The sequence below is a fragment of the Paroedura picta genome, chromosome 2, assembly GCF_049243985.1.
Source record: "Paroedura picta isolate Pp20150507F chromosome 2, Ppicta_v3.0, whole genome shotgun sequence".
NCBI classification, from domain to species: domain Eukaryota; kingdom Metazoa; phylum Chordata; class Lepidosauria; order Squamata; family Gekkonidae; genus Paroedura; species Paroedura picta.
Window position 1 is genome coordinate 82,087,338 of NC_135370.1, and position 26,217 is coordinate 82,113,554.

Consider the following 26,217-nt stretch of genomic DNA (forward strand, 5'->3'; position numbering starts at 1 on the left):
CCATGAGAGATTGACCATCAAAGAAATTCCTGAACTGTTGTAGCAAAAAACGTTCACCCACCCTCTTATCAGTTAAATCCTTTGGCATTATCTTGTTTAGCTTATAAAGTGGTGGATGGATGGTTTGTGTGTAATAATCTTAGTATTGAAGGGTTCAGTCATTTCAGTACAGAAACTCAGTGTTCAGCAGATTTTTTGGGGGTATATGGATGAATATAGAGGATCTTCTTCCTATCCAAGGATGGTGTTGAGTGATTTTTTAAAAGTTATTTGCAATGTTACATGCACATCTCTGTATTGTGCGATCTGCTGTAGAATAACTAGATTACAGGCGCATATACAAGTGAATCCACAGTGCTGCTGTTGCTGCATCACTGAGGTTGTGGTAATTAAGTGTATTTCCCTTTTTTCTTTCAGTGGATTATGGATGTACTCTTATGCAATGGACTTGGCATTTACTGTGGAATGAAGACTTTAGGGTGGCTTTCCTTGAAAACATATAAATGGCAAGGGCTTTGGAACATTCCCACTTATAAGTACGTTAAATAATAAATAAATCATATAGTGGAAACATGCAAGAGCTTTGATATGCTAATATATTTCCCCCAATTAGATTTAGGTTACAACCAATTACTTTTCATGCATGCTAGATAGGTGGGTAACTTGCAGTTACATATTTGCCAATTTTAGTAGATACCAAAATAAAAATAATTAACTAAAATGTGCTACACATATCAAATCACAAGACTTCATCACAGGATATTTGATTTGTTTTTCCCCACAGAGGTAAAATGAAGAGAATTGCCTTCCAATTCACACCATACAGTTGGGTTAAATTTGAGTGGAAGCCAGCATCCAGCCTTCGCAGATGGCTAGCAGTCTGTGGTATTATGTTTGTAGTAAGGACCCTTTACTTTCTTATAGATGCAACAAATTAATGTAACTCCTTCCAAAACTACATTTTGCCTTTTTACTAACATAAATAAAGGTTTTCAAATTTCCATAGCAAAACAACTTAGTTTAACCTAGAGAGGAGACGATTGAGAGGGGATCTGATTACCATCTTCAAGTATTTAAAAGGGTGCCATATAGAGGATGGAGCAGAATTGTTCTCTCTTGCCCCAGAGGGACAGACCAGAATGAATGGGAAGAAATTAATTCAAAAGAAATTCCATCTGAACATCCGGAAGAAGTTCCTGACAAAGCGGTTTCTCAGTGGAACAGGCTTCCTCAGGAGGTGGTGGGTTCTCCATCTTTGGAAATTTTTAAACAGAGGCTAGATAGCCATCTGACGGAGAGGCTGATTCTGTGGAAGCAGAGGGATGTGAGTGTCCTGCATAGTGCAGGGGGTTGGACTAGATGACCCATGAGGTCCCTTCCAACTATTATTCTATGATTCTATGAACCTTAGATCATAAAAGCAGCTTCTGAGTCTAAAAATAGATATAGGAAAATATATAGTTTGTTTGAAACCATTCCTTCATCCCAAACGCAAGCCAGTCAAACAAACAAAAGTAGAAAGGAGTCTTATGAGGCCATTTCCTGATGATACAGAACTTGGAAACAAAAAAGTGTCCTGCCTTTCCAAAGTTGTTGCTTTCATGTGTGAGTAGGGCAACCTAAAGGAAACAGAACCACAACTTGAGTTATAATGGGGTTCTAGGAAAGGTGGCAGTTTTGACATTCTGTATCTAATAAATTATAAGCATTTCCATTTGGTAAACGGGTCTAGGAGAAACTTGTGTGTCGCCTGCTACTGGGCTCCCACACTTGTTTTAAGAACACTGATCTAAAGTGTGACTTTTTAAAAGGCTATCTTAGTCACTTGAATAAAGTAATTTTGTGGAATACTTCAGAATTCAAAAACTACTTCAGAAGTATTTTGAATAGGCAAACATGTTTGCACAAATAGATCTGGCAGTTCCTGTATCTCACTGGCTCCAGTAGGACTTTGTAGCTTGGATACCACTTAGAATTTTTCTGAATGCAAAGAAGGGTGTGTGATTTTGGCTGATTTCCCTTTCCCATAACAACGTATTCTCAGGAACGCTCCCCGGAATAGCTGAGGGGGTCAGTCTCCTGGAGGAGGGGAGAAATCCATAAAATTGCCCCCCTTGCACTTGTGAAAATTTTGGGCAGGATCCAAGCCCTTATGGATTTAAGTTCATAAACAATAGTGAACTATGAAAAAGGGATAATTTCCATCATTTTGATAAAATTTGAGTTGATAGTGCTAGAGGTGCCTTTCATTGTTCAGCGGTTCCGTAAAAATAATTTGTGGGTGGTAGGAAATGGAAGTCCAGTGCCTTTGCACAGGTGACTGCACTTCCAAGGGATGTAGATTAGAAAATGATGAAAATGGAACTTTGCAAAATGCAAAACAATTAAATCAGTACTTTGCATTTTTGTTCATGATGCAAGAATACACCTAATATCTGTGCTTTCCAAAACTATGATGCATTAAATTTGAATTATTGAAAGTCTCTTAAAGTTAAATGATTCAGTTTTGTATTTCAGTTTTTATTGGCAGAGTTGAACACTTTTTACTTGAAGTTTGTCCTCTGGATGCCTCCAGAACACTACTTGGTCCTGCTGCGACTTGTCTTCTTTGTGAATGTGGGCGGTGTAGCCATGAGAGAAATCTATGACTTCATGGATGACCCGTAAGCTATTCCTCTTGTTTAAGTAGTAGAATAATTGCTTTATTTTAGTTTTATTTTTGGAACTTCTGGGGGTTGCTGCAACTTAGTGCGTGTGTGTATCAAGGGATGGCCAGAGCAACGAACAATGCTGCTGCAGCAAAGGAATCAGTAGCCTTTTTGTTTTCAAACATAGAACAGATTGTGTCTGACTACATGGGAAGTGGGAGTGTGGGACACATCCACTTTTACAGAAAATAGGGTATGGGGCTAGCAGAACCTTGTGCATGCACATCCCTGCAAAGCAGTGCACCCCATTACTTGAACAATTTTTCCCAGGCCCTGTTGTCTTCTAGTATTGCAGTACACCTGGGTGCAAATACTTCTAGTAATGTTATAGCAGGGTAAGATGGAGGGAATTGCAGACTTTAACTCACCCCTGCACTTACAAAGAACAAAACAAGCACATTCATCTCCAAGTCATATGTTAATAATGATATGTAGATATTCTCATGGCATCTGGTTTCCCCATGAGATTTGCAAAGTTCTGAAAATGCTGCTTAGTTGCTGCTTTCAAAGTATATCCCTGATTCTTCTTTTTATTGTATGCATTACATAATAGCTTAATACAAGAGGTGGAAATGTGGTTGCAACAGTAATTCCAGCGGATAACTAAAAACTGCCCAATGTTTATGAAACTTAACTGTACATTTAAAATTATTACTCTATGCTTTGGTAGTACATTAATGTAGTGAATACGGATACATTCAAAATATGACCAAAGTAACCTTTATGAAAAGATTCTAAAAACCTCTAAATTAATATTTTGAAGCCAGATCCTAATATTGTGTTCTGTGGTTGAAGAAACAGCCGGGTGCAAGCCAGATGGGACTGACTTGGTTTTCAGTAGACTCCCATTCATTTCTGTAGAACTGCAAACAAGGGCTCTGTGATCTGAAACATAGGATGGACTAGATAGTGTATTTATGGGGAAAACAAGGATGACCCCAGACACTTGACAGTCACAGCTGCAGCAATTCAGGGCATCACAATTGAGTGGGGCTTCCTTTGCCATTCACTCCTGAAGATACCTCCAGTGTTGTTGTGAGAGTATGAGGGGAACTCGCTACCAGGGTCATGATTTAGAGCAATGGTCCCCAACCCCTGGTCCGGAGACCGGTGCAGGTCCGTGGATCAGTCAGTACTGGGCCGCGGCTCCTCCTCGTCCTCCTCCCCAGCTGCTGCCTCGGGTACTGCCCTGCCACTCTGCCGCCAGCTCATCTTTAGTGCTCTCTGGAGGCCGCCATGGCTGGGGCTCTCCCTGGCAATGCCCCCCAGCGGGCAGCAGGAAGTCAGGGGCTCAGACAGGTGTGATGTCCCTTGGCAAAAGACTACCCCCCAGGCCTAAGTAAAATTGTCACACGTTGACCGGTCCCCGGTGATGCCATCTGATACTGGTATTATGGACTCTATGGTAGCATACCTGCCTTCAGGTGCTTCTGAAACCACACAGCTTAAATGCCAGTTCCCAAAAATAATCTTTTGGATCCACCAAGGTAAAGAAAAATACCTGAAATTAGTGTTTTGAAATTAGCGTGGTATAATGGTAGACATTTCCCAAAAAAGTAGTTTTGTTTTACATTCTGGTATTGCTTTGTAAATACAGTTTTGAATAAAGAACTTGCTATGCCTGTATGCTAGGGTTGTTGTTTTATTGCAGGAAGTTCCATAAGAAGTTGGGTCAGCAGGCTTGGCTGGTTGCTGCTATCACGGTCACAGAACTCCTTATTGTCATAAAATATGATCCGTACACCTTAATGTTGTCACTTCCTTTCTACATTACTCAGTGCTGGATCCTTGGAATTATGCTTGTGCTCATATGGACAGTATGGCGCTTCTTCATTCGGTAAGCAGGAGCAAAAAAAAAATCTTTGTGCTTGTGTTAATTTTGTTTGTTTTCTTGGTATAACTTTTAAATCACAACATAAGAAATCTTCTGTGATGTTCAGTTTTTTACTAGAATCCATCTTGTCCAATGTGCTGGTTCAAATAGTGGCCAGCCAGATGCTGCTAGAAAGCCCAGGATAGAGTGGGAGCAGCTATGATTAGGATCATACTTCAGAGAAACAGTGTAGAGCTAATAGATAGCAGCTGCTCTCTACTTTGTGATCTCTAATATAGGTTGTCTGTGTAATAGCTCTTTCCTTGTGTTCTAGGGTGGGGGAGAATCAGGAAGTGAGCTTTCTTCTACCCCTAGATAATTTGCAGTAGCTATAGTTGTCATCTTAGAATTAGGAAATGTTTAACGTTTGTGTATGTAATCAATGTCTATTGCCTTTTTCAGGGAAATAAACAGCAAGTTTAAAAGTGCAGTAATTTCTTTCCATAAGCTAAAAGTAGAATGTCTTGAATCCTCTTCCACTGAAATATCTTCTCTACTTTCTAGTGACATCACCTTGCGGTACAAAGAGATAAGAAGGCAAAAACAAGAACACAAATACAGGAAGGACAAGTGTCTGAGCAATGGTGATGGACTTTCTGCTTTGGCAGATGAGCACAATGGGAATAAACTGAGAGAGAAAAAACTTTGAACTTGAGTAACAAATTAAGGGCTAAGTGGATTATCTTACTGGAGTCAAATGTAACTTGACTTGCAAGTTTAACCCTACCTAATTTTGTAAGTTTTAGTGTTTTCTCATGTGCAAGATTCCAGTTGAGAAAGGTGTCATCTAATCTTGTTTGCAGAAGATGTTTACAGCTAACATTAGAAGCAATGTTCCCCACAAACAAAGGGGGTCTCCATCTGAGTGTGTTTTTAAATATTTGTGTCATCTTGTAAAAATGAAGATTGGGAAGGCTTGGACAGATGCGAGGGGCCCCACTTCTGGATCGCTGTTACTGCTTTGGGGCATCAGGAACACGTTTTATGAAATTAGGTGCACTGTGAAGAAGAGTTGAGTATTTCCTGCTGAAACAGCTGTCATGAACTGTACTGTAATACTCATGTCCTTTAGATTAATTCACTTAACAGGGGCACTACTAGCCAGATAAGTGGAGGGATGTGGTTGGAGCAAGAGAACAAACTGCATATCTTGCACAGCCTACTGTTATGACTGTCCCAGAGGTCTCCTGGTTCTGGCTGGCTGTTTCTCAAAGCAAAGGTGCATTACCTTAAAGCAGCCTGCTGTTTTATACAACATGATGATAAATACCTCTTAGTCCATTTTTATCCTGATCATCTCTTTAGGTCAATGAGTTTAACTTTGCTGTCTACTGGCTAAACAGAGCAAGTGAAAGCTCACACTAGCAGAAGAATTAATCCACCAGAGTTGTGTATTGTTTGCCTTATTCTCCCACAGAGTTGTTTTCTGCTCTTTCCAAGGTGGTGAGTGTGTCAGTCATGGGCCCCCCTATTCTGCAAGGCAGAGAGTATCACTTGATCCTCCGGAATAGTTAAAGTGCGCTAAATACTGTGAGGGTGGGGATAAGCAACTGCAGAGCATCCTTTGAATGCTTGGAGGCTACAGCTGACATTACCCCAGAGCCTCCAGTCCAAGGGTGCTGGCTATCTTGTGTTTATCTTTCCTCCCAGAACAAAGCTTGGGCACAAGGTGTCCGTCCATATTTATAAACATCCTTTCTATGATGACAGTTGTTATCATAGGAATTTGTTGCACATTCCGAAAACAGCTATGCGGGTTTTTCTCTATACGTAACACTGAACTAAATTTTATCTGATTAATCCTAAATCTGTTAAAATGTTTAGACATTTATTTTAAAATGCATATAAGCTAAACATTCTAAGCCTCATCTTGCCTACTTCATCCACATAAAATCTCTAAAAATGCTGCTGGTTAAAGCACAATGCACAGATCTTGACTCACTTTCAGTTGATACTTGAATGGTAAGTCTGCCTTCCCTTGTTTCGACAACACTAATACAGTTTTCTTTTAAATGGACAGTTTCAGCAGGGCAAAATAAAACATTTCAATTAAAATGAATTTCTCATAGTTTAGCAAATGGAACCGTCTTTAGTACATTACATGAGTGAAGGAACTCGTCTTCATAATTAGTATGAGGAAGGTTACATGAAGATTATTGATTTGTGCTTAATACTTCAACTTCACTTTGGTATTTAAAATTAGAATTTCTCTGCTATTCAGTAATATACTGGGGGCTGTAACTAGACATTAACAGACTTCTGTTAAGAACATATGCTGAGTTGAATTGATACATATAAGAAGCCTTTCCTATATATGGATGCAGTACATTTTTGGAACTACAGGTTCCTTTTGTACCTGTCTTGTGAACTGACTAGAGGTAGTAGTACTTGTGCTGGTGGGACCCCAGTTTTATGAGGCTTGCATAGGCATATAGTCTGTTCTTGTACTAGTAAACTCTGCCCTTGTACTTTTGTGTTCTAACGTCCTCCGTGTAATTCTGGTGGTTACAAGTGCAATGGGGTGAACTTGATAGTGTTCTTTTTTTTTAATTTCATTTGTTAGGAACCAATTACATAAGATTGCAAGGATAAGAGGTGGGGAACAGTGTTTCCCATATTGAAGTTGACCTACTCTCAGACTTACTTTTATACTGATCTTTGTTCATTGAAATATTGAGTTTTACAGTCAGTCTGTATAACTGAAGTGTAATAAAAGGATGTTTGCTGATGTATCTCAGCATTGCAAACTCTATGTGTGTTGGGAGTTGAGTAGGATGTCTTGTCTCATTGGAGAGCAATGGAAAGTCCTGGGAGAGCCAGCTTGGTATAATGGTTAGAAGCATCAACTCCTAATCTGGTGAGTCAGATTTGATTCCCCGCTCCTCCACATGCAGCCAACTGGGCGACGTTGGGCTCATCACAGCACTGATAAAGCTGTTCTGACTGAGCAGTATTATCAGGGCTCTCAGCCTCACCTACCTCACAGAGTGTCTGTTGTGGGGAGAGGAAAGGTAAGATGATTGTAAGCCATTCTGAGATTCCTGGTAGAGAAAAGTGGCATATAAGAACTAACCCTTCTTCTTTTTCTACTTGGGTGAACAATCAAGAGTTTTGACTGGGGAAGTGCTGAAAGTACCAGTTATGTGCTTCAAGTTGATCTGAGTTTAATACCTAATATCAGGATAATGGGATGCTGTCCAGAAGAAGTTAGGCAATAATTGTGTTGATTTAAGAGATACCTTGGCAGTTTGAGCAGAACTGTGCCCAGTACTTCAGATCTGTCACCTTAAAAGTCCTCTGTTTTCTATGATAATACAACAAAGCAGCTTTACACTGAATTAGAAGCTATAATAGTACCCTCAAATGTATAGTTCTCAGCATATCCAAAACCTGTTGATGTCAGCATTGTTCTGCACAGGTGTTTCATGAAGACGTTTCAGACAAAGCATCATTGTCCTGCTTGGGTCAACAACTGTGACGTTTCCATGGCTCCTCCCTCCGTCAACGTTTTGTAGTATGCTGCTAGTGGGTCCATCACAGAACTTGCATCCCAGATGCCAGCAAGACTAGGAATGGGTCTTAACTGTGTCTTACTCTGACAAATCAACCCAGGCATCCAGAGTGCAATCTGTAATTTCTGGATGTTTGACGGAGTCCTCCCTCAAATAAAAGACTGGGTGGCATAATTTTCTAGTCTTTTACTTTCTGTTCTATGATAAAAATGCATAAACATGACTGAAAAGGGGAAACATTTCCAAAAATGTAAGCTGTTCAAACTTCATGCTCATGCTCATTTTCCTTTAACTAGATAGCTGAAAATAAGCAACAACCGAGGACTGAGTAAATGAGGATGGGATGGTTTGTAATCTGAAGGAGATCCTTTGAACAATTCAATTGTTCTAACAGTAAGGTGAAGTACTACCATACTGGTTGCTTGTTCATAGGACTGGGGCTAATATGCTGGAGAAACCCAGTCATCCATGCTTGTAACTAACCTGGCTTTGAGGTTTATCTTACATCTAAATTTAGTCCCCAAAGTGTGGGAAATTGGCATTTTCACTGCTGGAATATCAATTCCTTAGTCTCTGCTTAAGACAACTAGAGCTCTCGACTCCTCTTTTGGATTGTGTAATTCAGCCATCTACTGTAGTGATTCCCAGAGTTACGGTTCAGCAGGAGACTTATGTTGCAATATTTTAATAGGTGCTGAGGGATAAAAAATGAGCTGCAGTTGTGCTATGATTTACTGGCTATGGATATTAACTTGGACAATGCTGTGAGCAAAAAATGTTCACTCCCTTTTGTATAGTCCTATATCTTCCAATTTCCTCACCTGGCTCCTGACCTGGCAAGTCTAATCTCATTAGCTCTCAGAAGCTAAACAGGGTCAACTCTGGTACATATTTAGACGGGAGAGCTCCAAGGAACACTAGAGGTCATAATGCTGAGCCAGACAATCGCAAACCACCTCTGAATGCCTCTTGTCTGGCTGCCAGACTAGGATCTCCTGGCTGTATTACACACATGCCATACAGTAAACAATAAATATAGTCCTTAACTGACTGCCTATCTTGATAACTAATTATAAGGTATCTTATAGTGGCTACTGGTTTAGACTCCCTAAAATTCATTTACATGGACCAGAATGGAAGAAGTTATTGAGAGGGATGTGTGTGTGGAGCACAGTAGGACAGGATCATAAACCAATAATGAGCAGAATTCAGTCCAAGTTACTGGAACCTCACCTGTTTGGAATTCACCATTGGCTTATTGGTCATCAGCACTATGCTAGTAGTGTCTCCTAAACCTATCTTTACAGTCACACTGGAAGAGTGGATAAGCCGTGACAGCCGCACGTGCAGAGGTGCTGCACTTCCTGTGTCTGGAAATCACATTACAAGATCCTTGATCATGATCCCTTCTGTGTGAGTCTTTCTCTTCTGGTTAACTTGAGCTCGGAAATATTTGGACACAATTGCTACTTATTTTTCATTTACAGTATCATGTATCTGGATTTCAATCTGCTATCTTAACAAAGGAGGGTCTCCTAAAGAACAAGATGTGTGAGAGACGATAAGCAAATGAACAGGTGTTGGTGCTGACATCAAAATGAACCTTTTGTGGGGCCTTTTGTAAGATGTTCAGAAAAAAAATCACTAGGCAGTGTCTCTTTCAGTCATTTGTATTGCTGCATTGTTTCAGCAGATGTTAGATCTTCTGGCTCAAAAGCCAGTCAGAAGTCCTTTGTTGTAACAGTTGCTGAGTGCCGTTGATCTGCATCTTTCAGCACAATGTCATTTCTTACAGCATGAGGGTTCTGTATCTAGCTAAGCTTGTTTTTAGATGCATGTATTATGGGTTAGATTCAGGTTAAGGAAGGGAAGGTAAAATGTCTGCCCATCCCCAGTACGTGCCAGGGACCTTTGATTTGTCATTCCTGTGGGTCATGGGAGTGGCATTTCAGGAAGACCAGGCCAGTGGGCTGCAGCAAGTACTATTGCACTGTGTTTTCCATTAGCAGAAAAGGTAATCTGGAATCAACCAGTTCTCTTATAGCCAGAGATGTATTGTGCACTGTGTGCAATAATACACTTACTATTCCTACACTTAAGGAGAAAAGCAATGACTCCTTACTGCTCTATGGCCAGTGTAACTGGGAAAGAAGCCTATTGTCTTCCACTATACCCATGAGTTGACAGCACACTACAGTTGCACACACCTCAAAATTTTAGTTTGAATCCAGTTGAAATGATTAAAAGTGTAACAGCCCTGTAAAGGTAGAGCGCCAGGAGTAAGTTCAGATTGCAGACGTGCATGTTGATGTTGAGAAGAACAGCACGTGTGAGCCTACTGGATGAATTCATACTAGAAATGGCATTCTGTTAACAACAGTCTGCACCTGAAATAATTATGTGCTAAGTTATATTTCTATTTTGCCTCCCCCTGGGGGGGGGAGTTAATTCAAGGAATTTTATTCTCGTGGTGGTGGGCTTGAAGGATAATTGTAACATGGGGGGGGGGGGGCTGCTGAATCTGCAATTAATTTCATGCAATCAGCTAACAGGCTTAGATGGCTAAACTGCATCAAATGCTGGTTTGTTTTCCAGATGACCTAGAACTCCAGCAGTTCCATTTCCAACTGCCTGAAAATATATCTGTGTCTGACACTTCTTTTGTGGCAAATGTTAACTTCAAAAACACAGCACTTCTTAAAACCCAGTATCCACAATGTATTTCATTCTATAAAGAAAATTTGCCGGGTTTGTTCAAGGTAATAGCCCCCTGTGAAAACCAGATTTAAACCTGCTAACCAGAGAGGTCCTCAAGGGTTTATTATAACAAACTGACCTAATGAGTGAACTGGGTGGCCTTGGGCCAGTCACAGTTCTCTCAGAGCACTATCAGCCTCACCTACCTCACAGGGTGACTGTTGCAAGGGAGAGGAAAGGAAGATGATTTGAAGCTGTTTGAAATGTCAAACATTTTTTAGCTAGGTTCTAGCTCATGAAGTGTCATAGAATGCCCATTCTCCACATGTCTCAAAGGTCTTCAGGCTGCTTCTCTTGCCAAGTTGAAGCTGCACTAAAGCTGTGGCCAATGGATAGGATGTCAGGAGCTATGCATCTACAGTTATGATAAACATTCCAGCTAGGCAGTTTGTGTAAGCTTGGTTCTTTATGGCCACAATTAGCTATCAGGTAAGAAAATATCAAAATCAGATGCTTATGTTGCTTTTATATGAGAATGTCTTGATGCAGTGAGAAGGAAGAAGGAGAGAGATTGCAAATGCAGCCATTTGAAATATTAAAAGATCTATTCAGGCTCATTTGCCACAAGGGGGTGCTGGAGTACAAGTACTAAAGGAGGCCAAGTAAGGGTGTGTTTTTTTCTCCTAACAAAGTAAACACAGGAGTGACATGAGGGCAACCTCATTTTACAAACCAAGTGTAGCAAAAGTAATACAGGCAGTGAGTTGCCTTATGGCTCCTGAACATGTAATTTCTATAAACAGAGCTATGCCTGAGCTGAACTTCTCTTCAGTAGGGCTACTCTGTTGTAGAACAAGCTGGGTACTTGTAGCAGAGGAGGAACCCATCTGCTCTAGGCTCAGGCTCACCTAACCCCCACCCCACCCCCATAGGCTGCTGAAGCCATTGTCACCACCCCATCCTGGCCACTCCCATCTCTGGCTGGTCCACATTAAATATATAATTTTACAAAGTCGCACACACTGCACACCAGGGGTTTAAAGGTAAAGGTATCCCCTGTGCAAGCACCGGTTCATGTCTGACCCTTGGGGTGACGCCCTCTAACGTTTTCATGGCAGACTCAATATGGGGTGGTTTGCCAGTGCCTTCCCCAGTCATGACCGTTTACCCCCCAGCAAGCTGGGTACTCATTTTACCGACCTCGGAAGGATGGAAGGCTGAGTCAACCTTGAGCCGGCTGCTGGGATTGAACTCCCAGCCTCATGGGCAGACAGTTTCAGACAGCATTTCTGCTGCCTTACCACCTGTGCCACAAGAGGCTCTAAAAATGCTAAATCACAGTTGTGGCCGACAGCATTGTGTAGATTAAGCCTTCTGCATGGTGCCAGACCTCTGCTATTAGATTCATTTATTTATTGCATTTTTATTCTGCCATCTTCCAAGGAGCTAGGTTAGGTAATACAAACTTTTGTTGAAATAAGACTGTTACCAGGTACATTGAGCAGGTGATTGCATTGTTCAGTATTTGAGCATTCGGCCTGGTGTGCATAAGGTTCTAGGTTTGATCCCTGCAGTCTCCAGTTTAAAAGATGTGAAAGAGAAAAAGAGCCAGCTTGGTGTAGTGATTAGGAACGGCGGCAGCTTCTAATCTGGTGAGCCAGGTTTGATTCCCCGTTCCTCCACATGCAGCCAGATAGGTGACCTTGGGCTGTTCACAGTTCTTTTAGAGCTGTTCACAAAGAACTTTTACTCTCAGAGATCTCTCAGCCCCACCTACTTCATAGGGTGTTTTTTGTTGAGAGAGAAAGGAAAGTCGATTGTAAGTGGCTTTGAGACTCCAGGTAGTGAAAAGTGGGTACAAGAACCAGCTCTTCTTCTGTGTCTGTGAGCTGGAGAGACGCTACCAATCTTCAGTAGACTATATTGATCTTGATAGGCCACTGGTCTAATTCAGTATAAGGCAGTTTTGTGTGACCAAATATATGCAAAATATTAAGGTTAGATATGTAATGTCTCTAGCTTTACAAACCTACATTAAACCATCCCTTCATTCTGGGTTGCTCTAGCTATGTAATGTGTATATTCCGTCAACAAACACTATAGGGAGAATCACTCCTTCCCCCAAGCCTTGAGGTAGTTTGATGTGAAGGAACATGCTTTCCCAGCCTCTCATGATGATCAATAGAACCTTGAATATGAGAGAGTTCACCCTTAAAACATACACAAACATTGTTTTAGGTAAGTAACCACCACCTTCCATCCAGTTGTGTCAACTGTTGTGAAGGAAGAATTATATTCATTAGTTTTATTGCTTATAGTCTTAGGCCACAAATACACAGTATACACAAAATTCCAGCACAGCCACAAGACTTTAAAATTCACATTATCATTTAAATCATTAGTCACAAATCTCACCCTAATTTTCTTTGCGGCCACTGCAAAACAGGATACCTTGTGAGTGACATGAGGGTCAGTATCCGATAAAAGCAAGTACATTTTATTTATGTCTAACAGTCCATTGTACCCCACAAGAAAACTTCCCAAAAAATTAGATCTAGGATCAGCGTAATGAAGTAGAACTCTCACATACCTTGCAGCTGATAATTGTCCATATTCAATGCTGCAGTGAGGCGCTCTGTGGCTGCAACAATTCTAAGGAAAACACTCCAGAATTTTATTGCACTGCTGGCTCAAGCTCAGGTTCATCTCACCCAGCACTCCAGCTGTGGGAGATTAAAGTGATATCATTTTGTCTGGGAGTCTAAATGGGGCCTCACAGACACATGTATGTGAACTGCTATTTAGAAGAAGGCTAAAGCTTTGTGCACCTCTTTAGAGACAATTTCTCTAGCATAGTGCGTAGAGTGCACAAAGATCCTAGCTTCAGTTCCTGGCATCTCCAGATACAGGATATGAGGTAGTAAGACTTAGGAAAGATCTTTCATTGTCTGAGACCCCATAGAGCTGTTGAGGAAGGGATGTTTGTCAGAAGATCCTAGGGTCAACTGGCATTCCCAGTAAAATGAGACACGTTTTCCCCTGATACCTGAGCTAGATTGACCCGTTGTCTTGTTATAGAGCTGCTCCCCTCTGTGGGGGAGCATTACTTAAAAACAGGCAAGAGGAAGCCAACAGATTATTTTGAAGCTATGCATTAACCACTAAACCATGAGGCTGTGTGAAAAATGATCAGTCTTTCCAGCAACCATTCAGTCCAGGAACCAGACTTGTGACTGGAAAGAGGTCAGATGTTTGTTTAATCCGGATCTTCGTGAAAACCTTGTTTCCCAGCCCATGATCACTTAATGGTTGTCTTCTAAGAATGTTAAAATCATTCCAGTTACTCTTCAATATATATTACATAAACTAGGTTCACAATTCTACAGTAAGCACTAGCTTTCTATAAATAGAAACCATATACGTCATCCCTTCCAGGTAGCTTGCACTTAAGGATAAAATGTAATTTCTGACATTCTTAAAGAGCCTTTTGAGAAAAGGGTAAGTCTCACTGCAATCCAGATTTTATTTCCAAGTGTAGCTATCTTATATCGGCACATAGGCCACACATGGCTTTCTTAAACCATCTAATTTGTTTTCTCCCAAAGCGTGATGTTGTACATTTCTGAGCATTCCAAAGAATTACTGCAAACTTTGTTCCATTTGTTCTGTGACTTATTCTGGGCATCAAGCCATTGATTCATAGGTTATCTTTTTCAAGGCTGTAGATTAGATTTTGGTGGAAGATGTACACAAATATCTAAAAGCAAACTTTCTAGCTGCTGTGTCAAAACATCCTAAACAGTAATTTAAAGTTAAAATCTACAACAGTCTTTTGGCCTACAGTATTTCCATTTTTCAAGAAGGTCACTCCCTAGCTCAAATTAAATCCAAGTGCCCTTGGACTTGGAGGGTAGAGGGGACCTTCATCTCACTGGATTGAGGCCCCATTAAGATTGTTAATTTATCCAGGTATTCCTCGTTTTGCACGGCTCTGGCTGAGCTTTCTTCTACCAAAGGAAGAACTTTACATATTGGTTCAATGGCAGGTATCACCTCTCTGTGGGGATTTCATATCTTTGCTTAGCTTATCACAATTTTTTTTCCTGATATCTAGCCTATATCATTGTAGTTTAAACCCATTACTGCGTGTCCTTTCCTCTGCAGCCAATGGGAACAGCATCCTGCCCTCCTCCAAATGATAACCTTTCAAATACTTTTAGAGGGCTATCATGTCCCCTCTCAGCCTCCTTTTCTCCAGGCTGAACATTCCCAAGTCCCTCAACCTATCTTCATAGGGCTTGAAAGAAAGGGAATGAAGTAAACCTTTGAATTAAAAATCCTCAGAAATATTCTTCCCACTTCTCCATCAGCTATGTCAATTAACAATCATTCTGCTTAATAGCTTTACATTTTCCATTAAGATTTCCACTCATCATTATATTAAAATGTTTTGGTTGCATTTTAATTTTTAGCTATCTTAAACTGTTGCCACCCAGCAGGATAGGGATGAGGAGGTCTTGAGCCCAAGAAGTAAAAATGAGAGGGGAAAGACAGAAAAATGAAGTGAAGCGGGACAGAAATCAATGAGAAAAGTGTGGAAAGGGAAAGGTGGTTTTATCTTGGGGCAACTGTCTTAACTACTGATTTGCAAGACCTGACTGAGCTCCATGCAAGGAAAAGAAGGGAGAGTGGCTAGATGACTGGAGAATCATAGAATCATAGAGTTGGAGGGGGCCATACAGGCCATCTAGTCCAACCCCCCCTGCTCAACGCAGGATTAGCCCTAAGAAAATGACCTGCGGTCTGCCAATAGGTGTATCTGCTGTTGGCAAAGTGAGTCCATTGTTGTTAAGCTCGTTGGCTTCAGTCCTTGAGCAAGGGAAGTTTAGCCGATCCTAGAGAATGTTTTTCTATTCTCAGACTTCCCTGTACCCCTAGTGGCTGTATGCAGGACTGCATTCTAAAACTAAAGGAAAGACATTCGACTGGATGCAGCACAATGCTGATGTCAAGGGCCCTCTGGCTGATTTCCTCAAGCTGCTCCCAGGGCGGACTGCACATGCCCCTCACCCCCTTCTTGGTACTCCACCACTGCCATGTGTTACTGAACAACTGTATTTGACATGACATACTTGCCAGAAGCCCTGCTTGGCATGCTTTTATATATGCAGGTCAATGGGAAGCCTATTGGTGCTAGCCCCCTCTCGATTGTGTCACTTCCTTGGTGGAATTCCATCCTGGCATCTGTTTACTTGTTGCCTTCTACTCAGGCAGCAAGAAAAAATGTTTTCTCCAGGTTTTAGATCAACTTTTCTAATCTTTTTTTATCACTGAGAACCCCCTGAAATATTCTTCAGGCTTCAAGAAAACCCAGAAGTGGTACAGTCATGCAGAATACGGTTGGGAAGTATAGCTGTGTACACATTTACCTGTGGCCTCTCTCTCCCCTCCACTTGGGGGAGGGGCAGGTTGACGAACACATATGGCCATATCACGCAATAAATGTTCAACAAATTAAAAAAATATCTAACAAATTAATTCACTCCTAACTATTCAGGAAACCCAGGCCTGTCAAAAAAAACCCCAGGGTTTCATTGAAACACTGGTTGAGAAAGCCCGTCTCCTCCTTCCCCTTTGTGTTCTTGATTATACAGTCTTGTGGCGCTACTGCTACTTATTTTAGTTTATACCTGGACCTATGAGGATTTGTGTAGGAGGGGTAATCCCATCCTTCTTGCTAACTGCTATCTCTTCCTATCTTGCTTTGCCCAGTCATCTAACCCAGTGGTCCCCAACCTTTCTGAGGTTGGGGACCGGCAGGGCATTGGGGCGTGGCCCGCGTGGGCCACGCCCATGCATCGGCCGCACCCACGCATTGGGCCGCACCCGCGGGCCGCGCCCCCGGGCCGCACCCACACATCGGGCCGCGCCCGGCCCTGATTCCCTCTCCCTGCCCTCCCGCAGTAAGAAGCTTCCCGGGCCGCAAGCTTGCGGCCTGGGAAGTTTTTTACTGCGGGGGGGGGGGGAGAGGGAGCTGCGGCCCGGTGCCATGGCCTTTGCGGCCTGGCACCGGGCTGCGGCCCGCAGGTTGGGGACCACTGATCTAACCCCTTTTCCCCTCCTGCCTGTTCCCCCCCCTCAAGGTTACAGAATCACTTATTCTGCCCTCCCACACATACATGCACTTTCCAAGGGACATTTTGTTTTTAACCCAGATTTGCAAATAAACATTGTCTGGCCTTTCATGATCTTTTTGTAGATTTTTAATCATCAGCATAGGAGGGCCACCCATTGTTCTTGATATGAGAAGGAATTGCAGGAGGCATCTCATTTCTCCCTGTGTCCCTTTCCCCACACCATTTTGTCTTTTTGTTCTCATGGAAGTCGCCATAGTTTCTCCCCTTTGCCTGTCTTGTTTTTTTCTTTCTCACTCCCTAGCCAACATACCTTTACCTGTCCTGGGCTTTCCATCATTCCCTGTTCCTGGTTGCCTATCCATTGGAAAAATGTGGTTGTGTTGCACAGTGGCCGGCCCAGTTGCATGGTGGCCATTGCTGACAGGCAGAGCTGTGTGGCTAGTGAGTATCCAGGGGTTGCCACTGGGCCTGTCCCTTGGAAGTTTTCCCTCTAATAACTGTTTTATAATGGTCAATGCCTGTAGCTGTTTTGTGCATTGCATACACCTCCATTGTTTCCAACATGCCATTTTAAAACAAGCACCAGAAGAAGGTGAGGGGCAATCTAGTGGCAAATAGCTACTCCCCCTGTAGTGCCCGGGTATAGGAAACTGGCCCTAAGGTAACTGCTCCATAAGTTCAGAAGCCAGGACACTGGGAGTTCATTTCAGCTCTTTATTGTGATCCCAGTTCTAAGGTACAACAGTCAAAACTGAACTAGGAAACCCACATAAACCCCACACGTATATACACAGCAGAACAAACGGATCTAGTTGTGAATTTCCTGCATTCTGCAGGGGTTGGACTAGATGATCCTGGAGGTCCCTTCCAACTCTATGATTCCATGATTTTCCCACCAGTGCACACTATTGGTCAGTTTCACTTTAATCTGACTGGACTGCAGATGGATCTGACATGCTCTTGCTCAGTGGTCCCCAACCTTTTTATCACCGGGGACCACTCAATGCTTGACAATTTTACTGAGGCCCAGTGGGGGGGGTAGTTTACTCCTCTACTCTCAACCACTGCCCTAATGCTCTCTGATCGCTATGGTAATGTTTAAACATCCCTTCAAAATAAGATACAGACACGCCACAACAATGAACATAAGGAACATTTTATTTTCATGGAAATTTTAACTCCTGACAATGACGAATCAATGGGAACCCTGAGCTTGTTTCTCTGCAACGAGATAGTCCCATCTGGGAGGGATGGGAGACAATGACACCCGAAGTGTGTTGTAAAGGGCCGGGGGGGGGGGGGGAGAAGGCATCCTTCGGTGCCCACCTCCAATTAGTCGAAGGACCACATGTGGTCCGCAGCCCACAGGTTGGGGATCGCTACTCTAGCTAATTGCATACTAAAGATTATGATCCTGCCTAGGACCCCAAGCTCAGTCCTCAGAAGGTCTACAGATACAACATTCACCTAATGCTGGAGGCATCCCACAAGGCTTTGGAACTGCAGGTCAGTGAAGCTATTCCACTGCATGCCAATGGCTGGGAACTTTTCCAGGACTGGTTTGGCCTTCCAGCCATCTACTGCTTCCCACCCAGGCCTTGCTTTACAGAAACCTAGGTTTCAAAGGCATGGCACTATTGTTATGGCTGCCTAGGAACCCGTAACAACCACTGTTGTTGTTTTTCTTTAAAGCTTGTTATTTGGTGCTCTTTAATCCTGTGGTGCATTTTTTTTAGAGTTCACATATTTTTTCTGCAACTGTGGGACATCCTTAATGTTTGTAGTTATAACCCACCCACCCCCACCCCCTGGTCTCTCCCCAGCTCCAATGGTCAATCTATTCATCACTTCATTTTTGGTGTGGTTTGGAAATAGGTTCCAAGTTGCTTCCTAGAATTATGTTATGAGGTGGCATAGAAATATTTAAAGTATATTTAAGTAAATCCATAGTCTGGGTAAATCCATGAACTATAGAGGTTCACAGGCTAGCAGGCCTGGTTGGTTAAATTAGGACATTTCTGTTTTGAAGCATCAGGGTGGTATGTGATACAGTTTTATTATTTTGCCTGCGGTGCTGAAATGCCCTGGATTCTGTTCAAGCCAGTCACTGAAAATAATTTATTTGGACCCAGCTTGGAAGACATAAGCAAAAGATGAAATGGAACCAATGATAGAGATGTTAGAGTCACTGAGCTACTGAGCCATAAACAAAAATTGGATGGTGAGGTTAGATCCAAATCAATCATGTAGCTAGCACTTGGAAGGTCTCTCTCTTCCATGCCCAGCTCTTCCCCTCATTTTACCTTGCTTAGGAGCAATTGAAAGTGACAGTTTAAAACCACAACAGTCAACATCAGATTTCCTTTTAATGTAAAAGAAAAACTGTGGTGAGAACATAGAGGAAATGATTTAAGCCAGGTGCTGGTGTTTTTTCAGGAGCTCACTTTGCTGGTTAGGTGGTCAGTCTGCTCTAATACTTTCACTTTCAGTCTGCTCTAATAGTTTCACTCTGCTAGTTATCTTGTTATATTGTGAGGTTTTCAGATGTGTCGCATGATGGTAGAAGAAACTTACTTGCCCCATATTCCAGCCTTGAATGTCTGAAAGGAAGATTTTAAAAGCTATTTAAAGTGCCTAAGTTGGCACACTTTTGTATTAGCATTAGCTTGAGGACCCACAACTTGTACAGAATATTTCATTTTGCTTCCCCAAAGGGTCTCGCTGCCTCTTCCCTTTTACTGTTTTCTTCTCACCCACCAGCCAGCCTAACAATCTGCCCCCTTCAGCTTCCCTTCCTTTCTTCCCTCTGTCAGCTTCTGCCTTGGAAACCCATGAACCTGTTGTGTGGCACCAGCCATCAGCTCAGGCCCCCCGACTGCATGATGGGGAATCCCCAAGGACTTGTGGGCAGTATCCCATTTTCCATTGTATCCTTTTCCTCGCACTATTTCCTCTTTCCCTCCTCCTGACAACTTCCCTATCCACTGTGCCTTGTTTCCTTCTCTCCCAGCTACCCATTTACCTACCTTTTATCTACCCCTACATCTTCAGGTACATTCAATATTTATTTGCTTCATTTATACCCCACCCCTCTCCATAATAGGGTCCTAAAACACATATTTCTTGTTTGCTGTATTTCATTCTTGAAACATCTGGTGAGGGAGGTTCGGTTGATAATGTGTGGTTGGTCCAAAGTCGCCCAATGGGAATTTGAACCTGCATCTGTCAAATCCTATACTCTGAAACTATCACACCACACTGCCTGTTGTGGAGTGGCTGATGTTGAATAGTAGCAAACAGCCGGTCCAGGATGAGTCATGCAAATTGCCTGGTGATTGGACATGCTTGGCCCCAATGAGGCTCCTCTCAAAGGCAAAAACACCTGGAAAGGGCCCTTCCCCCTGCTTTTTACTGAAAGCAAGGCTTAAAGGCTGGCAATAGTTGGGATTGCCTAACAATTGCCACTGAGAATACTTTTTTTTTAAAAAAAGCTATACGTGTCTCTATTATTTGGGGTACTTAACCACCCCATTATATTTTTTTAAATTTCAGATTATTCTACAAACATGGACTTTTAAAGTTTTGTAGAAAGGTCTGTCTTGGCTGTTCATGCTCCAATCTCTGGATTTAAGTATGGAATAACTGCTTCAATGGGAAACAGCTGTATCGCTCCCCTGACCTGGAATTACATTAGAAATTATAGCCTTCATCTAAGGGATTTGACCTCTAAAAATTTGACCTCTAAAAATTTCCCCTATAGAGCAGGTACAGATTCAGATCACATAACAGCTCATGAAACTCCAGGGTTCATGTTCATATAGGACCTGAAGGACTTCTCACAGCTAGTGATTTGGTGTAATGATTGGTGTGTGCAGTTGGGATGATCCTGTTTGGGAAGGCTAGACATTGTCCTCGTCAGGCACATACCAGCTGAGTCCCTCTTTCTCCTTGCTCCTGTTCCCACTTCCCTCTGCCCATGATCAAAAACTAGACAGCAAGGTGCCTGAATAACTACCAAATTGGAAGGTTTTCGGGTGTCCCTTCATGCCCAACATAGCACATGATTCAGACTGGATTTTCACTAGCAAATAAGCCTTAGTACTATAGATATGAAGATGCCTCCCCACCTCCCAAAGACATGCAGATCTCCTCTATGCAGAGCAGGGGCCCTTGTTCAGTAGGTGGAGGGTCAAAGTCCTGATATCTGGCAAGACCTATGGCTAGGTGAGCAGCCTGGAGCAGAGGTAGTGTTGGCAAGGATGCAGGACAGAAAGAAATGTGGCATAAATGGACATTAGGGAATGGGTCATGAAGAACTAGGAAAGGGCTGGGATCTTGCTCCTGAGGTTCAGCTCTATTTTCTTCCTAATCAGCTTTTATTAAGAAGGACTGGTCCATTAGTTTTGAACAGTAGGAGCCACTAACAAATTGTTTCTCCTACTGTCAAGAAAACCTCATGTTCATGCTACCTTCTTCCAGGGGGAGACCCCAGAAACAGGATGCTGGAAGCAGGCCAAAAAAATTACTTTGAGCCATGGGAGAAGTTGATACCTGGGTATATTCCACTGATAAGTTAGCATTCAAATAATGCTTTGGAGAGTTCAAGATGCTCTACAACATGGACTCATGGACCTGTAGCCCATGGACATCTGGAGGGCCACAGTTTGCCCACCCCTGCTCTACAACATACAACATCATCTGAGGAATCTTTACAACAACCCTGCAATGCAGCATTAAGTGTAATTTGTTGTTTAGCTGATAGCAGTAGCCTCACTGTGATAACTTCTTCATGTGGCAAAACTAGCAGCCACAGAGTAGCAACTTGAGTTTACAAGAATAACACGGGGAGGTGACATCAGCCCTTCCTGAACTGCCCCTTTCCCCCTAGTTGCTGCTCTGTGTTTAAGATGGAAGCCAGAGAAGACCCACAAATAAATCTCCTGTCGTTCATTGGCTTTTGGACTGCAGACAGGCTGTAAGAGGATGGCTGGCTCATATAAGGTCACCTACCCTGTTAATTATGGCCTTCCCAGTGTCTACCATTGTGCTACATTTCAAACTAATCTGGGAAGTCCACTGTTTGAAACCATGGGGAAATATGCAGTGGGACTGTTTGGATTTGTGCCTGTCGGGAAACAGTTCCAGTTAAGAGGACGCTCTGTTCTTAACCTGGACAGTTGAGCCCTGATAAACATGGTGGAGTTTTGACACCTTCCTCTTTGATTCTCACCTGGAAGGTGCAAAGACAATGCATCCATGCTATGGAAGGGCAGATTTTGCTGTTCCATTGAAAGGGCTTTTGCAAGGCTGACACGTTTTGTTTGTGTTCTGGTCTGAGGCACCCCCAAAATCTGGAGCCCTCTTTCCCAGAAAATGGCTCAAAGGGGAGGAGAGCCTTCGCCTGTTTCCTAGTTCCCTATAAGAGTGGATGGCTTCACAAGATATGTCAGCGCAGATGCCTCCATCTCCCACAAAGACACTGTATGCCAGCCCCGCCCCCGTTGCTTCCTATCCGCGCCAATTCCGAGGAGTGACCTTGGAACGGAGCACCGCTGGAAGTCCGCTTGAGACCGGCGTGCCACGACCCACCGTACCCGGTCGCTGCCCTGCCCATCTCTCCCTTCGCAGCGGCCTTCCACAGTACATGTATGGGGGGCGGGCCCGAAAGCCGGAGCACGGTCCGCGTGCCCTTGCTGAGCGCCGTGGCAGCCTGCGCCGCCGACCCCTTCCAGCAGGGCTGCTGTTCGCTGCGGGGGAGGGTCTCGGCCGCGCTGTCCTAGGCGCCCCCCCCCCCCCGCACCCCGACCTGGTGGCTCTCTCCAAGGATCCCCTCCGGAGGGCGAAGGAGTGTGCGCGCGCGCTGGGCGAGGGCGATCTCTCCAGGCATTGCAGGGGTACATAGCGCGGCTGCAGTCAGGCACGGGGGTGGGCTTGCATGGCTTTTTAGCGCCACGTCTCAGCGCTGCGCGGCCAGGAGGAGGAGCGGAGGGAGTCCACTCCACTTCCCCGCCTGACTCGCCAGTCCTCGCCTCGGTCTTTGGAAAGGAGCCGGCGGCTTCCTTCCCAGCTGGAAGAGAGCGGGGGTGACTCAGGCGGCTGCTGCTGTTGCTGCTGCTCCATGGGAGGAGCTCCACGCGGAGAATCCCGTCCCTCGCATCTTCTCCGGCCCGCGGGAGCGGAAAGCACGCTGCCGCGCAGGGGCCCCGGCCGAGCTGCAGAGTTTGCAGGGCGTTAGTGCTGCGCCAAACTCCCCGAGAGGTAAGTGGCGCCGCGGCGGCGGGGAGCTCAGCCCGTGCGAGGTCCGGCCGGGGGAGACTCGCGAAGGCTGCAGGCGGCTCCCCGGGGCTGGGCTGGGCGGCGCGACGTTGCCCTCTTCATGTAGGCACTGACGCTTGCCCTCTGAGTACGTCCCGCATGCATCCCTGGAGCAGGTGCCACCTCCCGCCCTCCACGCTCCATAGGACAGCAGTGCCACGCTGCAGGCTGGCTTCTCCCCGACGGCCCACGACTCCGCGCGGTCTGATCCTGAAGCCGACGAGGATGGAAGTCTATCGCCGAGCAGCCAAAGCGCCTGGCAAAGTTTGCGCCTCCGTTGTTGTTGTTGTTGGGGGGAGGGTGGCCGCCATGGGAACCTGCCCCCTAATGGGCTCGCAAAGCCTAGGCTGCCGGTCCCTGGTGGGACCTTTGCCGGCGGGGCGCCGAGTTTAGGCGTAGAGGAATGCCGGCATAACGGCCGAGGAGCTGGGATGGCCCCGGGAGCTCCGGAGGCGATTGAAAACGGGGCCCGGAGCGGAGCTCTTGAAGCGCGGCCCGAGCGTGGGAGGGAAATGCATGAAAGGGCAAAGCGAGACCCGTTGGCAACAATGCAACGCCGCTGAAGGAATGGCCGGGGAGGGAAAGGGCGGCCTGCAGGCGCCCTCAGCGGCCGCAGCCACGCTCGCTTCTCCCGGTGGGGGCGGGGGTGGGGGGCGGGCAGGAATTCATGTACCCCGAGGGAGGACGGAAGCCCGACCCGCTCGCGGCCCCATTGCAGGCGCGGGCGCAACGAGCGAGACGGATCCTGCGCCGCAAAAGCTTTCCGGGAAGTTTTCTCCGCCTGCCGAGGACCGCCATGGTGAGAGCGGTCAAGGGCTTCCGTCTAGGCCAGGGGACCTGCGAGGGCTTCGGAGGGGCTTCCCTTCCCCCGACTCCTCTCATGGAGGCAGTAGAAGCCGCCGCGGGGGGGGGGGGGAGACGAAGGCGGCACCGGTGGCCAATGGAAGGCCAGGGGAGGGAGGGAGGGAGGGGGCCGCAGCCTCGCGCCCACCCTCGGAGCCGCTCGCGACGAGAGAACCTTGCGGAGGGGGCGGGGCTTGAGGTGCTTTGAGCCCGGGCATTACGGGGTTCCTAGTGTCAGTTCACGCTGCTCCCCCCCCCCCCCCGCCGCCGCCTGGCTGCCCTTCCCCTCTGTAGATAGGCGGGATGCTTCCGTTTTCTCTTGCCCATCCCGAGGAAACCAAGGCTGTCAGGTAGCAAGAGGATAGTCTTTATTGAAGAAAAACGTTCTCATGGAACATACTCCATGGTAAGAACAAATCCTCTATTGGGATTGCCTTTCATTAATCTGCTTTTTACAACTCATGACTCCTTCATTATCTCAGACAAGCATTCCATTGATCTTTAATGTGTGTGCGTTTTTCATGATCCCTGTTACTCAGGCTGGACCATATATGCCGGCATTCTTCATTTCCTTTTCACAATAGTGAGTTTGAGAACTGAACAGGAATTTCCATCTGGACTTCTCCCACACCAAGCCCTCAGCTTGCTCCTCTGGACCACACTTTAAACTCAGTGAAAACATTAAAATTGGCTTTGTGGCATCTACTCTTCTTCCAAGCATGACCCAGACCAGATAAAATAATTCTTACAGTTCAGCGTACCCTAAACTAAATGGTAGTAGGCTCTCTGCAATGAGTTTTTAAAAATATTATCTAAAAACATTTTGAGCAGTTGCCTTTCTAAGCACCTAAGTGATACCAGTTAGCCAAGGGTAACCTGACCTCATCACATCTTGGAAGCTGAGCATGGTCAGCCCTGGTTCCTATATGGATGGGAGACCACAGAGACATCACACCAGGCAGTGTTAGGTGGTGCAAACCTCCTCTGGAGGTCCCTTGCCTTAAAAATCTTTTGGGATTGCCATAATTATCTTGGGATGTCCTGGAGGCATGTCATCACTTGCCACAGGCAGTAGCAGATTCCTTACAACTTGCTATATCGATTATGAATGACAACAGTGATAGAAATAGCAGCTGTCTTCTGAGAGAAAGGGAAACTTCTTACAGTGCAGTCCTAAGCAGAGTCACATCCTTCTATGTCCATTGAAGTCAGTAGTCTCAGGTTGTAATGCTGCATAGGACTGCACAACATTTCTTTAGTGAAGCCCATCTCTCATGACCCAGAGAGGCTGCAGTCACTTTCTTATCTCCTTACATTTCACTTCCTTTAAGCCATAAGTAGGGCAGCAGTTAAAAATGGTGCATCTTGAACACTGCGGTAGTTGCCAGTGAGAGATGGTTATCCATAGAACAGGTTTGTATCAGTATTTTGGTACCAGTGTGCACAAGCAGATGTCAAAGGCAGGACTGAGTTCTGCTCACTATTCTGCCACAGATCATGTTGCATATTTAACTACCTACTGCTTTGCATTCAAGGCAGTTAACAATATGAAATTGTTGTTAACATAATCCCAGATGAATTAAAGAGATGGGATGGGAAGAAGCAAGCAAATGGATAAAGACTCCTTGATAACTTAGGTAATGATTGTATGATGGCCCAGTTGACTAGCCATGGGAGAAGATGGTGCCGGGAGGGAAGGAGCCAAATGACAGTTGCAGGAGGGGGACTCACTGTGTCTCATCTCCCCCTCTTCTACACAGTTTGTCTGGCAAGAGATCAAATGCACAGACTGCCATTAGCTTATGTACACTTCTCTCATGACTTTATTTTGGTCTGCTGCATCTGCTTATTTTATAAGACAAAATGTGTATGTTGCATTGTGTTCAAAAGGTAAATCATGGTTGTAGGGGTTAACTCAGGCTCAAATCCCCACTTTGCCATGAAAACTTGCTGGTTGACCTTGGGCCGGTTACTCATTCTCAGCCAAACCTACCTCATAGGGTTGTTGTGAGGGTAAAATTTATTTTTTATTTTATTCGGATTTATACCCCGTCTCACAATTTTTGTCGCCTCAAGGTGGCTAACAATTAAAATCGTAACAAATGGAGAGGAGAATGATTTAAGCCATTTTG

The 26,217-nt window shown here is 44.5% G+C and overlaps 2 protein-coding genes across 6 annotated transcripts in view; both read left to right on the plus strand.

Annotated features, from left to right (window-relative positions):
* The window catches only part of PTDSS2 (phosphatidylserine synthase 2), a 32,999-nt gene extending 25,686 nt beyond the window's left edge, over window positions 1-7,313 (plus strand). Inside the window, exons 8-12 of one of the 2 annotated variants that reach the window (XM_077321258.1) lie at window positions 418-536; window positions 785-899; window positions 2,518-2,663; window positions 4,487-4,545; window positions 5,086-7,313. In XM_077321258.1, the coding sequence (XP_077177373.1) occupies window positions 418-536; window positions 785-899; window positions 2,518-2,663; window positions 4,487-4,545; window positions 5,086-5,114 (468 nt within the window). In that variant the 3' untranslated portion in view covers window positions 5,115-7,313. Of the gene's footprint in view, window positions 1-417; window positions 537-784; window positions 900-2,517; window positions 2,664-4,359; window positions 4,546-5,085 lie in introns of both variants that reach the window. The other variant, XM_077321257.1, reaches the window with a different exon arrangement.
* A 15,515-nt stretch (window positions 7,314-22,828) lies between these two features.
* SYT12 (synaptotagmin 12) overlaps window positions 22,829-26,217 on the plus strand; it is an 82,851-nt gene continuing 79,462 nt past the window's right edge. The window contains exon 1 of one of the 4 annotated variants that reach the window (XM_077321263.1): window positions 22,829-23,185. Coding sequence is in view for 3 of the 4 variants with exons in the window: in XM_077321259.1 (XP_077177374.1) it covers window positions 23,342-23,506 (165 nt within the window). In the remaining variant the exon portion in view is untranslated. Of the gene's footprint in view, window positions 23,186-23,244; window positions 23,507-23,894; window positions 24,042-24,403; window positions 24,492-26,217 lie in introns of those variants that run through there. The other 3 variants (XM_077321259.1, XM_077321261.1, XM_077321262.1) reach the window with 3 other exon arrangements.